The sequence below is a fragment of the Sapajus apella genome, unplaced genomic scaffold, assembly GCF_009761245.1.
Source record: "Sapajus apella isolate SASKATOON/1434 unplaced genomic scaffold, GSC_monkey_1.0 scaffold24, whole genome shotgun sequence".
Classification (NCBI taxonomy): domain Eukaryota; kingdom Metazoa; phylum Chordata; class Mammalia; order Primates; family Cebidae; genus Sapajus; species Sapajus apella.
The window spans coordinates 10,076,634-10,094,114 of NW_022436964.1; the positions used below are offsets into that span (position 1 = coordinate 10,076,634).

The 17,481-nt window shown below is 41.3% G+C and overlaps 1 protein-coding gene across 2 annotated transcripts in view; it reads left to right on the forward strand.

Annotated features, from left to right (window-relative positions):
• The first annotated feature begins 1,604 nt into the window (after positions 1 to 1,604).
• CARNMT1 (carnosine N-methyltransferase 1) overlaps positions 1,605 to 17,481 on the forward strand; it is a 45,603-nt gene continuing 29,726 nt past the window's right edge. The window contains exons 1-3 of one of the 2 annotated variants that reach the window (XM_032290897.1): positions 1,605 to 2,059; positions 13,674 to 13,869; positions 14,993 to 15,156. In XM_032290897.1, the coding sequence (XP_032146788.1) occupies positions 1,638 to 2,059; positions 13,674 to 13,869; positions 14,993 to 15,156 (782 nt within the window). In that variant the 5' untranslated portion in view covers positions 1,605 to 1,637. Of the gene's footprint in view, positions 2,060 to 2,334; positions 3,016 to 13,673; positions 13,870 to 14,992; positions 15,157 to 17,481 lie in introns of those variants that run through there. The other variant, XM_032290898.1, reaches the window with a different exon arrangement.

Here is a 17,481-nt window from a genome sequence, read left to right on the forward strand (position 1 = left end):
ACTCATCTTAGAAAAATAGAGATTAGATAGAAAATCTGGAATTGATATAGGAACGGGCAAGGAATTGGTATATTGTGTCTGGAGAGGAACATAGTTGGCTAGGGACAGGGTAAAAAAAATTATTCACATTTGGCCTGGCATGGTGGCTCATACCTGTAATCCCAGGACTTTGGGAGGCCAAGGCAGGTGGATTACCCGAGTTCAGGGAGACTAGGCTGGGCAATATGGTGAAACTGTGTCTCTACTTTAGTATTTTTAAATACAAAAATTAGCCAGGTGTGGTGGCACATGCCTTGTAATCCCAGCTACTTGGGATGCTGGGGCAGGAGAATCCCTTGAGCTTGGGAGGTGGGGAGTTTGTAGTGAGCTGAGATCGTGCCACTGCACTCCAGCCTGGACAACAGAGCATTACTGTCTCCAATTAACATTTGTAATCCTTTGCACTTTCTTTCTGAATTTTGAAACATTTGTTACTGCATAACCATTAATAGACTCACATTTTAGAAAACTTTTATAAAGATGTTACGTTAACATAAAAAAAAGTATTTTTAAGCATTACTTTTATTTCAACTATTAATTTAAATTATGAAAATATGAAGCCACTCCATTTTCAATGTGATTGTATAAGTTTTTAACAGACTTTGTGGTCACTGGGTATATTTAACCCTTCAAATAAAGCCATCCTTCCCTTTTATCATTATTTTGTAAGACTCATATGCTGGGTGGTAGATCAAACTGAACAGAGTAAGTTATTTCTTAAGAACAACTTTGTTATTTCCCAAGAGCCACCCTTAGACGCTGGTAGGTGTCATCGTCTTCCCAAGACCAAGTGCTGGATAGAAGGTTCTTGTATTTCCTCATCTGCCGCCATCCTGAGTAAGGGAGGAATTAGGACTTCTGCAAGCCTCTAAAGACTGGAAAGATGGAAACCGGCGCAGTGGCTCATGCCTGTAATCCAACCACTTTGTGAGACCGAGGTGGGTGGACCACCTGAGGCCAGGAGTTCGAGACTGGCCAAGCCAACATGATGAAACCCCGTCTCTACTAAAAATACAAAAACTAGCCGGGCGTGGTGGCGCGCACTTGTAACCTCAGCTACTCAGGAGGCTGAGGCAGGACAATCGCTTGAACCAGGGAGGCAGAGGTTGCAGTGGGTGGAGGTAGCACCACTGCACTCCAGCCTGGCGGACAGAGAGGGGCGGGCGGGGGAAGGGGAAGACTGGAAAGATGATGGTGCCCACTCCCCACCCCCTTAAGTAATTAAAAATAGATATTCATTTAGGAAGCGAATTAAAACTTAAATTAGGGTGGATACAAGACGTTCCTTCTAGACTTAAATAAAAATTCCGAATAAATTCATCAAAGTTGAACTTTTCCTTTTTGCCTTTCACCCCTTTGCTAGTGCATGGGCCTGCGTTCAGCCTCCAGCTCCACAATTCGGCACTCGCAGGGTCTTAAGTCCTACCCACACCTCGGAGCACAGGTGCCGGGTGTAACAGCCCCACCCCACCAACCGGCTCCTCCCAGGGCCCTGTCCCCGCCCCTGGAAGCGTCATCGTGACGTCAGCGCGCTGTCCTCGAAGCCTGCAGCAAATGAGCGCAGACAGCACCGGCCCTCCGCGTACCACGGCACACGCATGCGCGCTGGCTCTGGGAACCCTGAAGACCTGGCGGAGCCCGGCGCGGATGGAGGCCTGAGGGTGGCGGGGGCGGAGCGCGCAGCGAGCTGGGGGCATGTCCGCGGCGGGCGCCGTCTAGAGGAAGGCCAAGCTGCCGCCACCACGCTGTCGGTCGCAGCGAGACGCAAGCGAGCCAGGCCGAGGGCCGCGGCGGCGATGCAGCGACGGCGGCGCCCTCCGCCGCCCGCCTCCCGGCTGCCCGAGGGCAGCGGGGGAGGCGGCGGTGGGAGCGAGGAGGTGGAAGTGCAGTTTTCCGCCGGGCGTTGGGGCTCTGCCGCGGCGGTTTCGGCGGCGGCGGCCACGCGCAGCACCGAGGAGGAGGAGGAGAGGCTTGAGCGGGAGCACTTCTGGAAGATCATTAATGCCTTCCGCTACTACGGGTAAGGAGCCCGTGGCGGACCCCTGCCCAGACCGTCAGGGCGCCCACTGGCGGCGGTGGACCCGCCGGAACGGGGGCGCTTGGCGTCCCGCCGCCACGCCTCCGAGGCGTCGGGATCCGGCCCCTGCTGCTGACCTCCGGGCCCCGAGTCACCTCGCACCATCCCAGCCCCTCCCGGCCTTACACACCCGCGTGTCCTCCGCGCCGTCTGCTGCTGAGCCTCGTGTCTTCTGACCTCAGGATCAGATTAGCTCTCCTGCCTCCGTCCTCGTAAAGGTTTGGCTTTGAGGCCGGTGGGGGTGACCGGAGAAGCGCTGTAACAATTTCAGATAGAAGACGATGGTGGTAGAATCGTCCATTGCTGGGCATGGTTGGTGTGTGTGGTCGATGTCCTCCAAACTGAACACACGGAGAGCCCAAGTTCACCTACTCGTGGGATGCTGTAGGACGTATTTTCCCAAACTGTTGCCAGTGCTTGTAAGAGCAGTTTAAGATTTCCACCCACCCCCTCTTTGGCGCTGTGAAGGCACTTGCACATTTGTGTGAGCGACTGACTGATGCCGCTCAGTGTCTTTAACTGGTGGGTGATTAAGGGCGGAAGTCGTCCGGATATTCTAAAATTTGCTAATTATTAGGAGAGAAATGAGAGAAGTCACAATAAGAGCTGCCTTTATGTTCTTTTTGTCTGCAAATCTGTGTCGAATTCTCCCTGGTGTGCTAGACACTGTGGTAGGACCTTTAAGTTTGCTCCTCATTCATAAAAGCAACTTCCACGTTTCTTCTAGATAGATGTTAAAGTAGCTTAATCTCAAAATTATAATTCCAAGATCTGAAAGGGACTTAAATCAACGATTTTCAGGTGAAGATAACACTTTTATTCACGTAAGAGTTATGAGAGTCCACCGGTGACTATGTTCTAAGTCTGCAATTGGAAGACAGACATGACCTCCTACGCAGGTAAACCTGTTCCCTTAGGTGGATTCCTGCAGTGCTTTATGCAAACTTTTTTTTTTTATATTGTTCATCTCATGTGCTATAGTTGTTTAAATCTCTTGCTTTACTGTGACCTCCTCAAGGACAGGGGCTGAGTCTTATTTTTATGATTTTTATGTCACCAGTGCTTGGCATATGTTGTTTAAGCTCTGTTTTAACAAAACAAATAGCAGCAAAGAAATACATTTCTGATTCCCAAATAGTCTGTTAAGTTTTTGACTAATAGTTAAATTAGTTTACTAGTCTGAATTTAGAAGCTTACTTAATGGAAACTTAGAGTTTTTTGGAATCTGATTGTATTTGTGATAGGAACTTTTGAACTTCCGGTATCTTGATGAAATAATTTACTGATTAAACCGAGAAATAGGGACCAGAGACAGCATTTGTTATGAAGCCCAAAAGAGAATTAGTAGTTTGGATATTTTATTTCTCCAGCTTTCGTAGTAACAGAGGGAGCAAGGCAGACCATCAGAGAATTGAATTTCATGCAGGAATTATGACTGAAAGAACGAGTTAGGGAAGGCAACTAACATCAAAAAGCTAAGAGTGGGAGATACAGAAAAGTCTGGTACATTTTGCTCTTGAAAAATCTAGAAAGAATATTGAGAAATGTCTTGGGAATATAGTGGACCCATTAAGTTAAGTGTGTATTTGTGCTTTTTTTTTTTTTTTTTTTTTTCTAAACTTTTTTTTGCGGCGGAGTTTCACTCATGTTACCCAGGCTGGAGTGCAATGGCACGATCTCGGCTCACCACAACCTCCGCCTCCTGGGTTCAGGCAATTCTCCTGCCTCAGCCTCCTGAGTAGCTGGGATTACAGGCACGCGCCACCATGCCCAGCTAATTTTTTGTATTTTTAGTAGAGACGGGGTTTCACCATGTTGACCAGGATGGTCTCGATCTCTTGAGCTCGTGATCCACCCGCCTTGGCCTCCCAAAGTGCTGGGATTACAGGCGTGAGCCACCGCGCCCGACCTGTACTTTTAATATAGTAGGACCAATTTAAAATTGATATTTATGGGTAGGTATGGGATGGGCCTGTTAGGGGTAGGAGTTGATCTGGAACTGAAGTGTGGCAATATAGTGAAGAGTTCTTGTGAGAATATTCCAGTGGTTGTGATACTATTTTCTATACTCTCTTCTTTACCAGTGTAATGTTGGATTCAGGAAATTTCACTTTAAAAAAAATTAGTTATTTGTATATACTTTCTTGAAATACTTCAAATACTTGGACTGAAAATAGTATAACATCAAAAATATGCTTTTTAAAACGTCACTTAAAGGATAGGTTGTACAGAAAGCTTATATAGCAGAAAATAGTGGATTGTTACAGTAATATTTTGTGATCTTCTAGACTTAAACTGTCTTTAGCCACTAATATCGGGATAAATTTAAGTTAAAATTAGTTATAATTTAATAAGCTTTAAAATTTAGTTGCTCATTTTCACTACCCACATTTCAGGTGCTCAATAGCTACATGTGGCTAGTGTCTGCTGCATTGGACAGTGCAAATAAAAGCCTTTCCATTATAGAAGTAGGTTGTGATAGACAATCTGGTTCTAGACATTTAGCAAGTACAGTCAGCCCTTGAACAATATGGGTCCACTTACACACAAGTTTTTTGAAATAAATATATTGGAAAATTGTTTTGAGATTTGCAAGTTTGAAAAACAGCAAACTTGCATAGCCTAGAAATATTGAAAAATTCAGGAAAAGTTATGCCATGAATGCATATGTGTAGCTATTAGTTTATATTTACTACCATAAAATATACTGAAATCTATTATAAAAAGTTAAAATATCAAAACTTACACAAACACAGATCTTACATGGAGCCATTTGCAATTGAGAGAAATGTAAACAAGCAAAGATATAGCATTAAATCATAGTTGGGTAAAATTATGTAGTGGATACTGTACTACTGTAATAATTTTGTAGCCACCTCCTGTTGCTATTGCAGTGAGCTCAAATGTTGCAAATATCTGCTTAAAATAATCACTCTGCTTTTGTCTGTCAGGTAAATTGCATACTGCAGTAAACAGATTTCATCAAATTTAATGTAATACCATAAACCTTAATTAACATCATGGGTTCCATGTGAAGTGCTACTGGTGATGCTGCAGGTGCTCCCAAGAAGAAGAGAAAAGTCAAGACATTACAAGAAAAAGTTGATTTGTTTGATATGTACTGTAGATAGAGGTCTGCAGCCGAGGTTGCCCCGCAACCCCATTTCAGACAGAAGATTCATCTTGTAATCCAATAATGTGAATTTACAGTATTGATAAATACAGTGCAGTACTGTAAATGTATTTTCTCTTTCTTGCGACTTTCTTATTTTGTTTTCTCCAGCTTTATTGTAAGAATATAGTACATAATATATTAACATACAAAACATCTGTCAGCTGTTTATGTTATTGGTAAGGCTTTCAGTCAGTAGTAGGCTATTAGTAATTAAGTTTTTGGAGAATCAAAGTTACATGTGGGTTTTCTACTGCACAGGGGGTTGGTGCCCCTAACCCGAGCATTGTTCAAGGGCCAAGTGTACTTCTAGATTTTGCAGGGTACGATTTTACTGCTAAATGCCTTTTAGTTAATATGTAGGAGACTTAGATAAAAGGTCATAAAGCAAGGAATGTCTTTTGATTAATATTTTATCTTTCTAATGGGTTCCAGTTTTGTGGTTCCTACAGATTTTGCTTAGATGACATTCCGATTAAGGTAAAAATGAGTATAGCTCATTTGTATTGAATAGCAAAAATGTTAGTTTTATAACCCATTAGTTTTATAACCCAGTCTTATTATGAGTGAAACATCTCAGCACATAGAAAATATTAGAGTTGAAAAACTGAAAGACTTTTCAGAAACTTCTTACTTTTAGAGATAACAGGGTGAGATTATTTTAGGATGGGCGCAGTGGCTCACGCTTGTAATCCCAGCACTTTGCGAGGCCAAGGAGGGTGGATTGCCTGAGGTCAGGAGTTCGATACCAGCCTGGCCAATATGGTGAAACCCCGTCTCTGCTAAAACTACAAAAATTAGCTGGGAGTGGTGGCGCATGCCTGTAATCCCAGCTAATTGGGAGGCTGAGGTTGCAGTGAGCTGACATCGTGCCACTGCACTCCAGCCTGGGCGACAGAGCAAGACTCGTCTCAAAAAAAGAACAAGTTGAGATTTTTTAATATTGAGATTTAGAGCTCATTTTTACAGGTGAGGATGTGGATATACACAAAGCGGTAAGCAACTTCCTAAGGGTTACACAATCAAGTTGTGGTAGAATCTGGCCTAAAATCCAAAATCATTACCTAAAACTGTGGATTAATAAGGAGTTATACTAGTAATACAAATTTAATGTTAGATATTTAATAAAGATTTAAAATGAATCAAGACAGACTTTATTTCTGACAAGTTATTTTTTTTTCTATTTGGATTTCCTAGAGTAGTTCAACTAAGTGCAGAGGAATGGGCCTGTGACTATGGCCTTTAGTTCAGACCTGGTATGGGTTCACCCTGATGACAGGTGACTAAATCAGAATTGAGGTCACTGCTGACACCAGCTTTCTAGATACCGTTGAGGAAAAATGGCTACTAAGTTTACTTTCTCCCCTTATCAGCGAGAGGATGTGGCCTCCTGATGCTGACTTAGTTCAAAACCGAGGAGGTCTGATTTTTATCAAATATTCCTTCAAAGCGGATTTGGCAGTTTCTTGAAAGGCCAGGCAGTAAATGTTTTAAGCTCTGAAGGCCAAGTGGTCTCTTGTTACAACTCTTCAACTCTGCCCTTTAGTGGAAGGGGCCTTAGGCTGTGTGTAATCAAATAGTGTGGCTGTATACCAATAAGGCTGTACAAAAACCACCAAGTAGCCAGTGGGCCGTAGTTTGCCCATCCCTGCCTTAAAGCAATACTGGTAGGGTAGGCATTTCCAGAATAGTGAAGTTAGCCTCAGTTATAAGGGTGTGGTAAGGATTGGACTATATTGTCAACTTTAGTAAGATTCCATCAATTTTTTTTTTTGAGACAGAGTCTCCTTCTGTCGCCGAGGCTGGAGTGCAGTGGTGCAATCTCTACTCACTGTAACCTCCACCTCCCTGGTTCAAGCAATTCCCCTGCCTCGGCCTCCCAAGTACCTGGGATTACAGGTGTGTGCCACCACACCTGGCTAATTTTTTTGTATTTTTAGTAGAGATGGGGTTTCACTTTGTTGGCCAGGCTGGTCTCGAATTCCTGACCTCAGGCAGTCCGCCCAGCTTGGCATCCCAAAGTGCTGGGATTACAGGCGTGAGCCACTGCAGATCCCATCTATTTTAAGAGTCACTGGTGGATGTATGTTATGGCGGCTTTACACACCATTAAGCAACCAGGGGTTTAAGGATCCCATCCTGCTCTGTGTAGTTACTTAGCTTCTGTATCAGGAATTGACAGCTCTTCTAACCAATCTGTAACTCATCTCAACTCACCCTTGCAACCTTGATACTACTTGGTAATAAGTAGTTTGCATGGAAGACCAATGGCATCATGGGAAAGTAACTGAACATTTATTGCTTTTTACATATGCTGAAATACAGAGATACTGAATAATGACCAAGATGACACTGTGTTTTAGAAGAATTCATCTGATTAGAGGTGGAGCTGGGAGGGCAGCAGAGGAGTTAGGAAATGGAATTGAAAAGTATCCTGAGCTTATTGATTGTGGGACTAAGAAAAGAGGCATTTAGGATGACTCCTTATTTTCTAACTTGGGTGCATTTGTCAATACTAGCCATGAAGGAAGGAGTGCAGGTTTTTGTGGGGCATATGCGAAGTTCAGTTTGGATATGAGTTTTGAGGTGTGGTGAGAGGGAAGTTGTGGGACATCCCCAGTGCTCAGAAGTAAGCACTAGGAAGAAGGTTCTGTGAGGTTATTCAATCTGTTGACGGTGAATTGTGAACTGTTGAAGCTCTGCTATTTGCCTCACTTGTTGTGGCCTCTTTAGTTCTTTTAATGTCATACTCTGCTGTTAGGAATATAAATTGATGGAGTCTTTGTGCACATCATTGTCTATCAAGAGCCTTAAAAATACTTATTCCTGGGCGTGCACCGGGGGTGGGGGCTCATGCCTGTAATCCTAACACTTTGGGAGGCCGAGGTTGGCAGATCAGGTCAGGAGTTTGAGACCAGCCTGGCCAACATGGTGAAACCCATCTCTACTAAAAATATAAAAATTAGCTGGGCATGGTGGCATGCACCTGTAGTCCCAGCTACTTGGGAGGCTGAGCCAGGATAATCGCTTGAAGCTGGGAGGCAGAGCTTGCAGTAAGCTGAGATTGTGCCAGTATACTCCAGCCTAGGTGACAGTGAGACTCCATCTCAAAAAACAAACAAAAAACCTTATTCCCCTTCTCACCTGGTAATTCTAGGTTTGGGAATTTATGCTAATTTTTTAAATAAAATATAAACAGATTTTGAACACAAAAAGTTCATCATAAAAACAAGTGAGTGTCTAAATGTCCAGTAGTTGGGGAATAGCTAAGTAACTGTTGGTTACGTAAGATGGAATGATAAACATCCACTTTGTACCCCAACAAATATATACACTTATAATTTGTTAGTATTCAGCTTAAAGTAAGATGCTAGATGACTTTGTCTTTTTTTTTTTTTTTCTTCTCTTTTTTGGACACAGAGTCTTGCTCTGTTACCCAGCCTGCAGTGCAGTGACACAATCGTGACTCACTGCAGCCTTGACCTTCTGGGCACAAGCAAGTCTCCTAACTCAGCTTCCCGAGTAGGTGAGACTACAGGCATGCACCACCATGCCTGGCTAATTGTTTATTTATTTATTTATTTATTTATTTTTATTTTTTTGTAGAGATGAGGGTTTTGCCCTATTGCCCAGGCTGGTTTTGAATACCTGGCCTCAAATAGGCCTCTCACCTCGGCCTCCCAAAATGCTGGGATTACAGACATGAACCACTGCAACTTTGTATTAAACAAAACAAATGTGCCAAAAGGTTAGAAGTAGTTCTCTCTAGAAGAGAAATTAGTAGGCCTTCTTTCCCTATGTACTTTTAATTTTCTGCATTTTTCATACTTTGAACACTTTAGTAATGTAAATGAGATATACCTACTGTTTTTTGGAGTGCTTGCTGTGTTTTCAGCTATTGGGCTAAATCTTTTGAATATGTTATTTCCCATGAAACCCTGTCTGATAGGCAGAGGAACATAATGCTACTTACCTCATTATGGAGATGTTTCAGAATAATCAGTATCAACTGACTTGGTTTAGTCCTTGCCATTTATTAAATCTCAATAAATGGTAGATTCTGTGATCATCATCATTATGGTTGTTCATTCTTATCTTGCTTCTGTATATGAGAAAGTTGCAAAAAGGAAGTAATTTGCCTGATGTCATGTGGCAAATAGGTGCCATAACCTGGATTTCATCCCTGATCTTTCTGACTTCAAAGCTCATTACTATACGGAAGTCAGTGGAGCTTCTGTCAACTTGATCTCTTCACCGTACCCCTGAGGGCCCCCCAACAGGCCACCACACACAAGCTTGTAAAATCGTGACTAGTCAGTCAGGTTTTTGCTTATTTGTCAGGACTTCTTCTGAAGTTCATTACTGTTCAGCAGTTGGAATAATTTGGCATAAGGTAAAAATGAGAAAATTGTTTGGATGAATAAAGACTTAAAGCAAATGACAAAGGTATTGAAAATGAAATTGAAAATGAAAAATATTTTCATTTAATATTGAATACCAAAGAACATTTAAACATACACACATACATATATACATATAAAATGTATGTATGTCACAGCGCTGTTAGAAATAACAAACAGGCCAGTGCAGGGGCTCATGCCTGTAATCTCAGCACTTTGGGAGGCCGAGGCAGGCGGATCACTTGAGGCCAGGGACTCAAAACCAGCCTGGCCAACATAATGAAACCCTGTCTCTACTAAAATACAAAAATTTTAGTATGATATAGTGGACGGAATGATACAGTAAACACTCATCAATTTACCGTCTAGTTTTTTAAAAACATCCTTTCACCGTCAGAATCGTTATCCTGAATTTTTACATCTTTACTTTCTTTGTAGTTTTTCCACATATGCTCAATCCCTAAATAATATATTTTGTTTTCTATAAAATGCATTTGTACTTTATGAATTCTTCTGCAGTTCTTTTTCCAACAAATGTATATGTTCCTGAGTATTTTCCAGATGGTGATGGGAGTAACCAATTTCTGCCAAAATATATTTAGAGGTTGGTTCTGGGTCAATGTGATAGTTACCACAGGGTTACACAGCGTCAAATGGTCCTGAGAAAGTGTGCCCCAGGTGGTTGGGTTACAGTTTGGTTTTATCATTTTAGAGATAAAGGAATTACATGGAAAGTATATATTGATGTCACCCAAAAGGTAGGACATCTTGAAAAAGGAAGTTACAAGTCATGGGTGGGTTTCAGGGATTCTTTAGTTGGCAGTTGGTTGATAGAGGTAAGCTGTTTTAAGTAGAAAGGAATGCCTGAGGTAGATAAGGGGCTTGTGGAGGCCAAGGTTCTTGTTAAGTAAATGTAGCTTCCCAGGGAGCAGGCCTCAGAGGGAAGAGATTCCAAATGTCTCTTTTTAGACTTTAATGTTTTCAGGCTCTCAGTTAATTTTTCCTAGATCCAGGAAAGGCCTAGAGAGGGAAGGCCTGGTTACATTAATGGAGTTTCTTGACAAATGCACATTTCCACTAGGAAACATGGCTTTGTGGGGCCATTGAAATCTGTTGGCCCCGCCGTTTCAAAATGTCAAAGAAATATATTTTGGGGTAAAATATTTTGATTTCCTTCTGAGTCTGCAATCTGTCATATGATGCTATACCAGAGTCAAGTTGGAAAGTAAGTCATTATATAGGGTTAATAAAAACCTGTCTAACAAGATTTTATAGTTTATAAGGCGTGACGCCCCAGGCCTCTTAGGAACTTGGAGAAAAGAAAAAAGAAATCAATGTTTAGTCCTCACATATTATTTTATGAGCTGTAATTTACTCATTTCGCTGCATTCCATTGTATAACTATACTGTAATTTCTACAGTCTATAGTAACTATACTGTAATTTCTGATAATAGACCTTTGGGTTGTTTCAAGATAGTTTTTTCCCTTTTTTTTTTTTTTGAAATGGAGTCTCGCTCTGTTGCCCAGGCTGTAAATACAGTGGCACGATCTCAGCTCACTGCAACCTCTGCCTCCCAGGTTGAAGCAATTCTCCTGCCTCAGCCTTCCAAGTAGCTGGGATTACAGGCGCACACCACCATGCCCAGCTAATTTTTGTATTTTAGTAGAGACAGGGTTTCACTATGTTGGCCAGGCTGGTTTTGAGCTCCTGGCCTCAAGTGATCCACCTGCCTCGGCCTCCCAAAGTGCTGAGATTACAGGCATGAGCCCCTGCACTGGCCTGTTATTTCTAACAGTGCTGTGACAAAGATTGTTCATGTTTCATGTGGCCCATTTGCAATAGTTTCTAGGAGTAATAATTGCTAGGTCATAAGGCAAGTACCATGCTAAATTTTACTAGGCAGTGCTCTAAATTATTTTCCAAAGTGGTTGCACTAATTTATGCACTTACCATTAGTGTATAAATGTCCTAATTATACCATATTTTCACCAACATTTGATATAGTCAGGCTTTTAAATTTTAGCCATCTTGTTGATATAAAAATGATATATTGTTAGTGTATATTTAACTTTTAAAAATGATCTTCTGGCTCGGTGCCGTGGCTCAGGCCTGTAATCCCAGCACTTTGGGAGGTCGAGGTGGGTGGATCATGAGGTCAAGAGATCAGGATCATCCTGGCCAACATGGTCTTGATGACTACCCCCCGCCCCGCCATCATCTCTACTATAAATAGAAAAATTAGCTGGGCATGGTGAAACCCCGTCTCTATTAAAAATACAAAAATTAGCTGGGCATAGTGGCACATGCCTGTAGTCCCAGTTACTTGGGAGACTGATGCAGGAGAATCACTCGAACCTAGGAGGTAGAGGTTGGAGTGAGCCGGGATCATGCCACTGCATCCAGCCTGGGCGACAGAGTAAGACTTCATCTTAAAAAAAAAAAAAAAAAAAAAAAAGATTATATTCTTGTGGCCAGGCACAGTGGCTCATGTCTGTAATCCCAGCACTTTAGGCGGCCAGGGCAGGCACATTGCTTGAGCCCAGGATTTTGAGACCAGCCTGGGCAACATGGTGAAACTGGTCTCTACAAAAAAATACAAAAATATTAGCTGAGTATGGTGGCACACGTCTGTAGTCCCAGCTGCTTGGGAGGATGGCTTCAGCCTGGGAAGCAGAGGGTACAGTGAGCTGAGACTGTGCCACTGCATTCCAGCCTGGGCAACAAGAGTGAAACTCCATCTCAAACAATAATAATAAGAATAATAATTAAATATAAGTAAAAATGTTCCATTTTCTGGTTTTATGAATAAGTAGTCTCCAGAATGGCCTTTGGGGTCATTTTTCTTTTTTTTTTTTTTTTTTTTTTTGAGACGGAGTTTCGCTCTTGTTACCCAGGCTGGAGTGCAATGGCACGATCTCGGCTCACCGCAACCTCCGCCTCCTGGGTTCAGGCAATTCTCCTGCCTCAGCCTCCTGAGTAGCTGGGATTACAGGCACACGCCACCATGCCCAGCTGATTTTTTGTATTTTTAGTAGAGACGGGGTTTCACCATGTTGACCAGGATGGTCTCGATCTCTTGACCTCGTGATCCACCCGCCTCGGCCTCCCAAAGTGCTGGGATTACAGGCTTGAGCCACCGCGCCCGGCCTTGGGGTCATTTTTCTAATGCAAATTGTGGGTATTGTTAAGTAAAACACTATAGAATTTCAGTGTTTTATTTGCTTAGTAATTTGTAGTGTGTAAGATCTGTGATATTTTTAAAAATTCAACTAGGTTATTTTTAGTTAATTTCAGGATACATTTTTTGTGTATTATAATTTCACAGCAGTATTTATTTTGCTACTTAAAGATGGAAAAATCTGACCGGGTGCGGTGGCTCATGCCTGTAGTCCCAGCACTTTGGGAGGCCGAGGTGGGAGGATCGTGAGGTCAGGAGGTCAAGACCAGCCTGGCCAACATGGTGAAACCCCATCTCTGCTAAAAATACAAAAATTATCCAGGCACAGTGGCGGGTGCCTGTAATTCCAGCTGCTTGGGAGGCTGAGCCAGGAGAATTGGTTGAGCCCAGGAGGCAGAAGTTGCAGTGAGCCGAGATTGCGCCATTGCACTCCAGCCTGGGCAACAGAGCAAGACTCTGTCTCATTAAAAAAAAAAGGAATGATTTAAAGCATTTTGCTGAAAAGTTTAAGTTTAAAACACAAAAATAAATTAATTGTACATTAATCTTCTTTCCCCCTTCTAACTGGTGCATATATTTACTTTTACTAGTGATAAACCATATGTATTTTGGTTGCTAGTAGAAGGATTTGAAATAAAGTTAAAACATATAGAACTTTCTAAGTTAATGACTTTTTAAAAGCCAAGACATTGTAAATGACAGGACAGTATCCAGCATAATAATTGTACAGAAAGACAAACTAAAGTAAGATTGGCCTCTGGTGAGAATTCTTTTGCAAATTTAAAAAACACCTTTTATGTTTTAGCACCAGTATGCATGAGCGAGTGAACCGAACAGAAAGACAATTTCGATCACTTCCAGCTAACCAACAGAAACTACTTCCTCAGTTTCTTCTTCACTTGGACAAGATCCGGAAATGCATTGATCATAATCAAGAAATACTACTGACCATTGTGAATGATTGCATACATATGTTTGAAAATAAAGAATATGGAGAAGATGTATGTGAAAGTTTGTTCTATTTGTGTTTATTTTAGGGTCGACCTCTGTATTTTGAGGTCTTTTAATCTTTGTGGATTTCATTTTTATAATCTGGCATAGACTATTTGCTCTGCCCAAGAAGTTTTCACTTGAATGTTCAGTTATTTGATCAGGCTTAATAGAATAGTATGCCAGAGACTGGATTTGGTTTTCCTTTGTAAAATACTAACATGATTGTTAGGATTTTGATGCATTTTAACATAGTGTTCTGTTATGGGATATAGGACTAGTGACTTAAATTTTTTTTTTTGAGATGGAGTCTTGTTCTGTCACCCAGGCTGGAGTGCAGTGGCACAATATTGGCTCAGTGTAACCTCCGCCTCCCAGGTTCAAGCACTTCTCCTGCCACAGCCTCCCGAGTAGCTGGGATTACAGGTGTCCACTACCACGCCCAGCTAAGTTTTTGTATTTTTAATAGAGATGGGGTTTCACTATGTTGGCCAGGCTGGTCTTGAACGCCTGACCTCGTGATGCAACTTCCTCAGCCTCCCAAAGTGCTGGGATTACAGGTGTGAGTCACCGCGCCCAGCCAGCAACTTAAATTTTTATAATCAACTAGATAGAAATTAATTTCCCTTGCTTAACTCATATTTTTTCAGTGTCTTATATCTATTGCTGTTCATCTTTTATTGTATGAAATTATTTTCACTTATAAATCTCAAGGGACTGGCAGTACATGGAAACTGAAGTCCTCTTTTTGTATCCACAGGATGGATACAGTTGGGCCACTCCAGTGTGAGCCTCTCCATGCTGCCCCATCAATGACCTGGAGGGACTTTCTTCCCTCTCTTAGAGAGGATGTTCGGTCTCCATAGCAGCTCAGTTTGGTCCTCTCCTGAGTAAAGACTGCTTAATTATATGGTGGTTTTATGATTAATGGACCTTAATCTTTTGAGGGTAGCAGTGAGACCACCAAACTCTTTTCATTTAGGAGCTCAAGCTGCACTTGAACCCCGGTTGAGGTGAGAGGCTAGTGATTTATCCACTAAACCACCTATATAGCCCCTTAGTAGCATGCCTATTTAACCATAACAAAAATAGATTACTCTCTCAGAAGCTAATTGATGTCTGTTTTTTAAACAGGGGAATGGAAAGATTATGCCAGCATCTACATTTGACATGGATAAGTTAAAATCCACATTGAAACAGTTTGTGAGAGACTGGAGTGAAACTGGGAAAGCAGAAAGGGATGCCTGTTACCAGCCAATCATTAAAGAAATTTTAAAAAATTTTCCAAAAGAGAGATGGTAAATACTTTGTTTTTAACCAAGTTTTTAAAGATGTACAAACACTTGAGTTTCTTGATAAGATGTTTCACAGTCTTGCTTCATTGTTATAGTTGCTGTGTGCCTGTATGTTTTACATCTGTGTTATATTTGTTATTGGATGCTCTGTGTGAGGTTGCAGTTAGAATAACTTTTGTGCTGGTGCTTACAGGAAATTATTTAGAAATTAAATAATAAGGTTAGATTGAAAATTATCAATAATGTGTGTCTTTTTATAATTTGCTTTATGGCAAAGCAAAAAACTGTAAACTTAATTCTCCTCATTATGACATAATTGTAAACAAGTGAGGGATCTGTACCTCTGAGCAAGCAAAGATTTTTAACTTTTGTGCCTTGGAACCATTGGTCAGTTTGAAGCCCATGGTCTGCTTTTTAGAATAATTCTTTGTTTGTTTGTTTTGAGACAGTCTCACTCTGTTGCCCAGGCTGGAGTGCAGTGGTGTAGTCATGGCTCGCTGCAACCTCCGCCTCCTGGGTTCAGGCGATTCTCATGCCTCAGACTCACAAATAGCTGGGACTACAGGCTTGTGCCACCACGACTGGCTGATTTTTTATTTTTGGCTGGTCTCGAACTCCTGACCTCAAGTGATCTGCCTGTCGCTTCCTCCCAAAGTGCTGGGATTACAGGTGTGAGCCACTGCACCCGACCCAGAATAACAATTTTAAGTGAATAAATTTAAGTGTATAGGATTACCAAGAAAACAGTGATTTTGGAATACAGTTATCAAAATATTTAAAAAGCAAATTTGTGATGTATGGTTTTTTAAAAATCATGTATTACTTTAAATACAATTTAGCTGCAAATGTAGTTACTGTATTATAAAAGTGCTGAATGGTATATATACTATTTTGAGACCCTCAGCTAATGTGAAGTGAAAATATGTGTGATTTCTCTTCAAGATAAAGTCAAAGGTATTGCCAAAAACTGTTTGTTGCCTGCATTCATAATTGAAGAAAAAAAAATAAGTTTCTGAACTTAAAATGCATTTTTTCCCCATTCCCTTCAGAGACTCAGTGAATTATATCCACAGACCTCTTGATGGATAGAATTTAATCTACCTACCCTTAGTCCCAGGTTAGGTACCCCTGATTTAGGGATATATATTTAATGAGAGTTACTGGAAAGTTAGAGTCTTACTTAAGGATCTTTTAGAGAGGCTCCTTTTCCTCCTCTCCTTCACCTCCTTATAGATTGACAGCTTTACGTTTGAGTATATGCTTTCAGAAATTTCAATACATATGTGTCTCTTCTCTCTCTTTATTTTTTGTTGGGACATTTTATTTTATTATTATTTATTTATTTATTATTTTTATTTTTTACTCTGTTGGCCAGGCTGGTGTGCCATGGCTCTGTCTCGGCTCACTGCAACCTCCTTCTCCCAGGCTCAAGTGATTCTTGTGCCTCAGCCTCCTGAGTAGGTGCAATTACAGACACCCACCACTATGCCTGGCTAATTTCAAACTCCATGACCATGTTGGCCAGGCTGATTTCAAACTCCTGGCCTCAAGTGATCTGCTCGCCTCAGCCTCCCAAAGTGCTGGGATTACAGGTGTGAGCCACCATGCCCAGCCTCTCTTTCTTTTTTAACTATTTTGAAATAACTTTAAAATTACAGATAATTGCATGAATTATACAGAGACCCCCTGAGTTCACTTACACTTTTCCCTTGAATTCACCAATTTTTAACACTTTGCCACATTTGCTTTTATTGTTTCCTCTTCCTTCTTCCTTTCCTTCCTCTTTCCCCTGTATTATGTATGTGTGTGTCTGAAACCATTGAGGAAATTTAACCCTGAGTACTGTTATGTAATTTACAGTCTATATTTGAGTTTCATAATTTACCATGGTTCATACTGATAACTCTTAATTCCAATCCCAACTCTATAGGGTTCTCCTTGGTTTTCCCTCTTCTCTATGTCTGTTTACCTCGCTTCCAACAGCATCAGTACATTTATTCATTCGCACAGTATCTACAATACACACAAAATGGCTTCAGAGTTGCTTCATCCATATCTCTGTGAAAAAGAAACCTATTAAAAGGAGTTCAGGATTTGCTAATAGTTGTTTTTTTCCCCTAGACTAAGAATGTATAGTGAATTTATTTTTTGCAGTTTACCCAAATTAGCTCACCCTTCAATCCCCAGCCCCCTAGTGTTTCATTCCTTCCTGTTGTTCTATACTCCATGTGGATAATCAGTATAATTGGCATCTTGTTTATTCATCCTTTTTTTCTTCGTGTTTTTTTTAAAAGTAAGTAGATGTGTTTTTTTCTCTTTCCCTCCCTC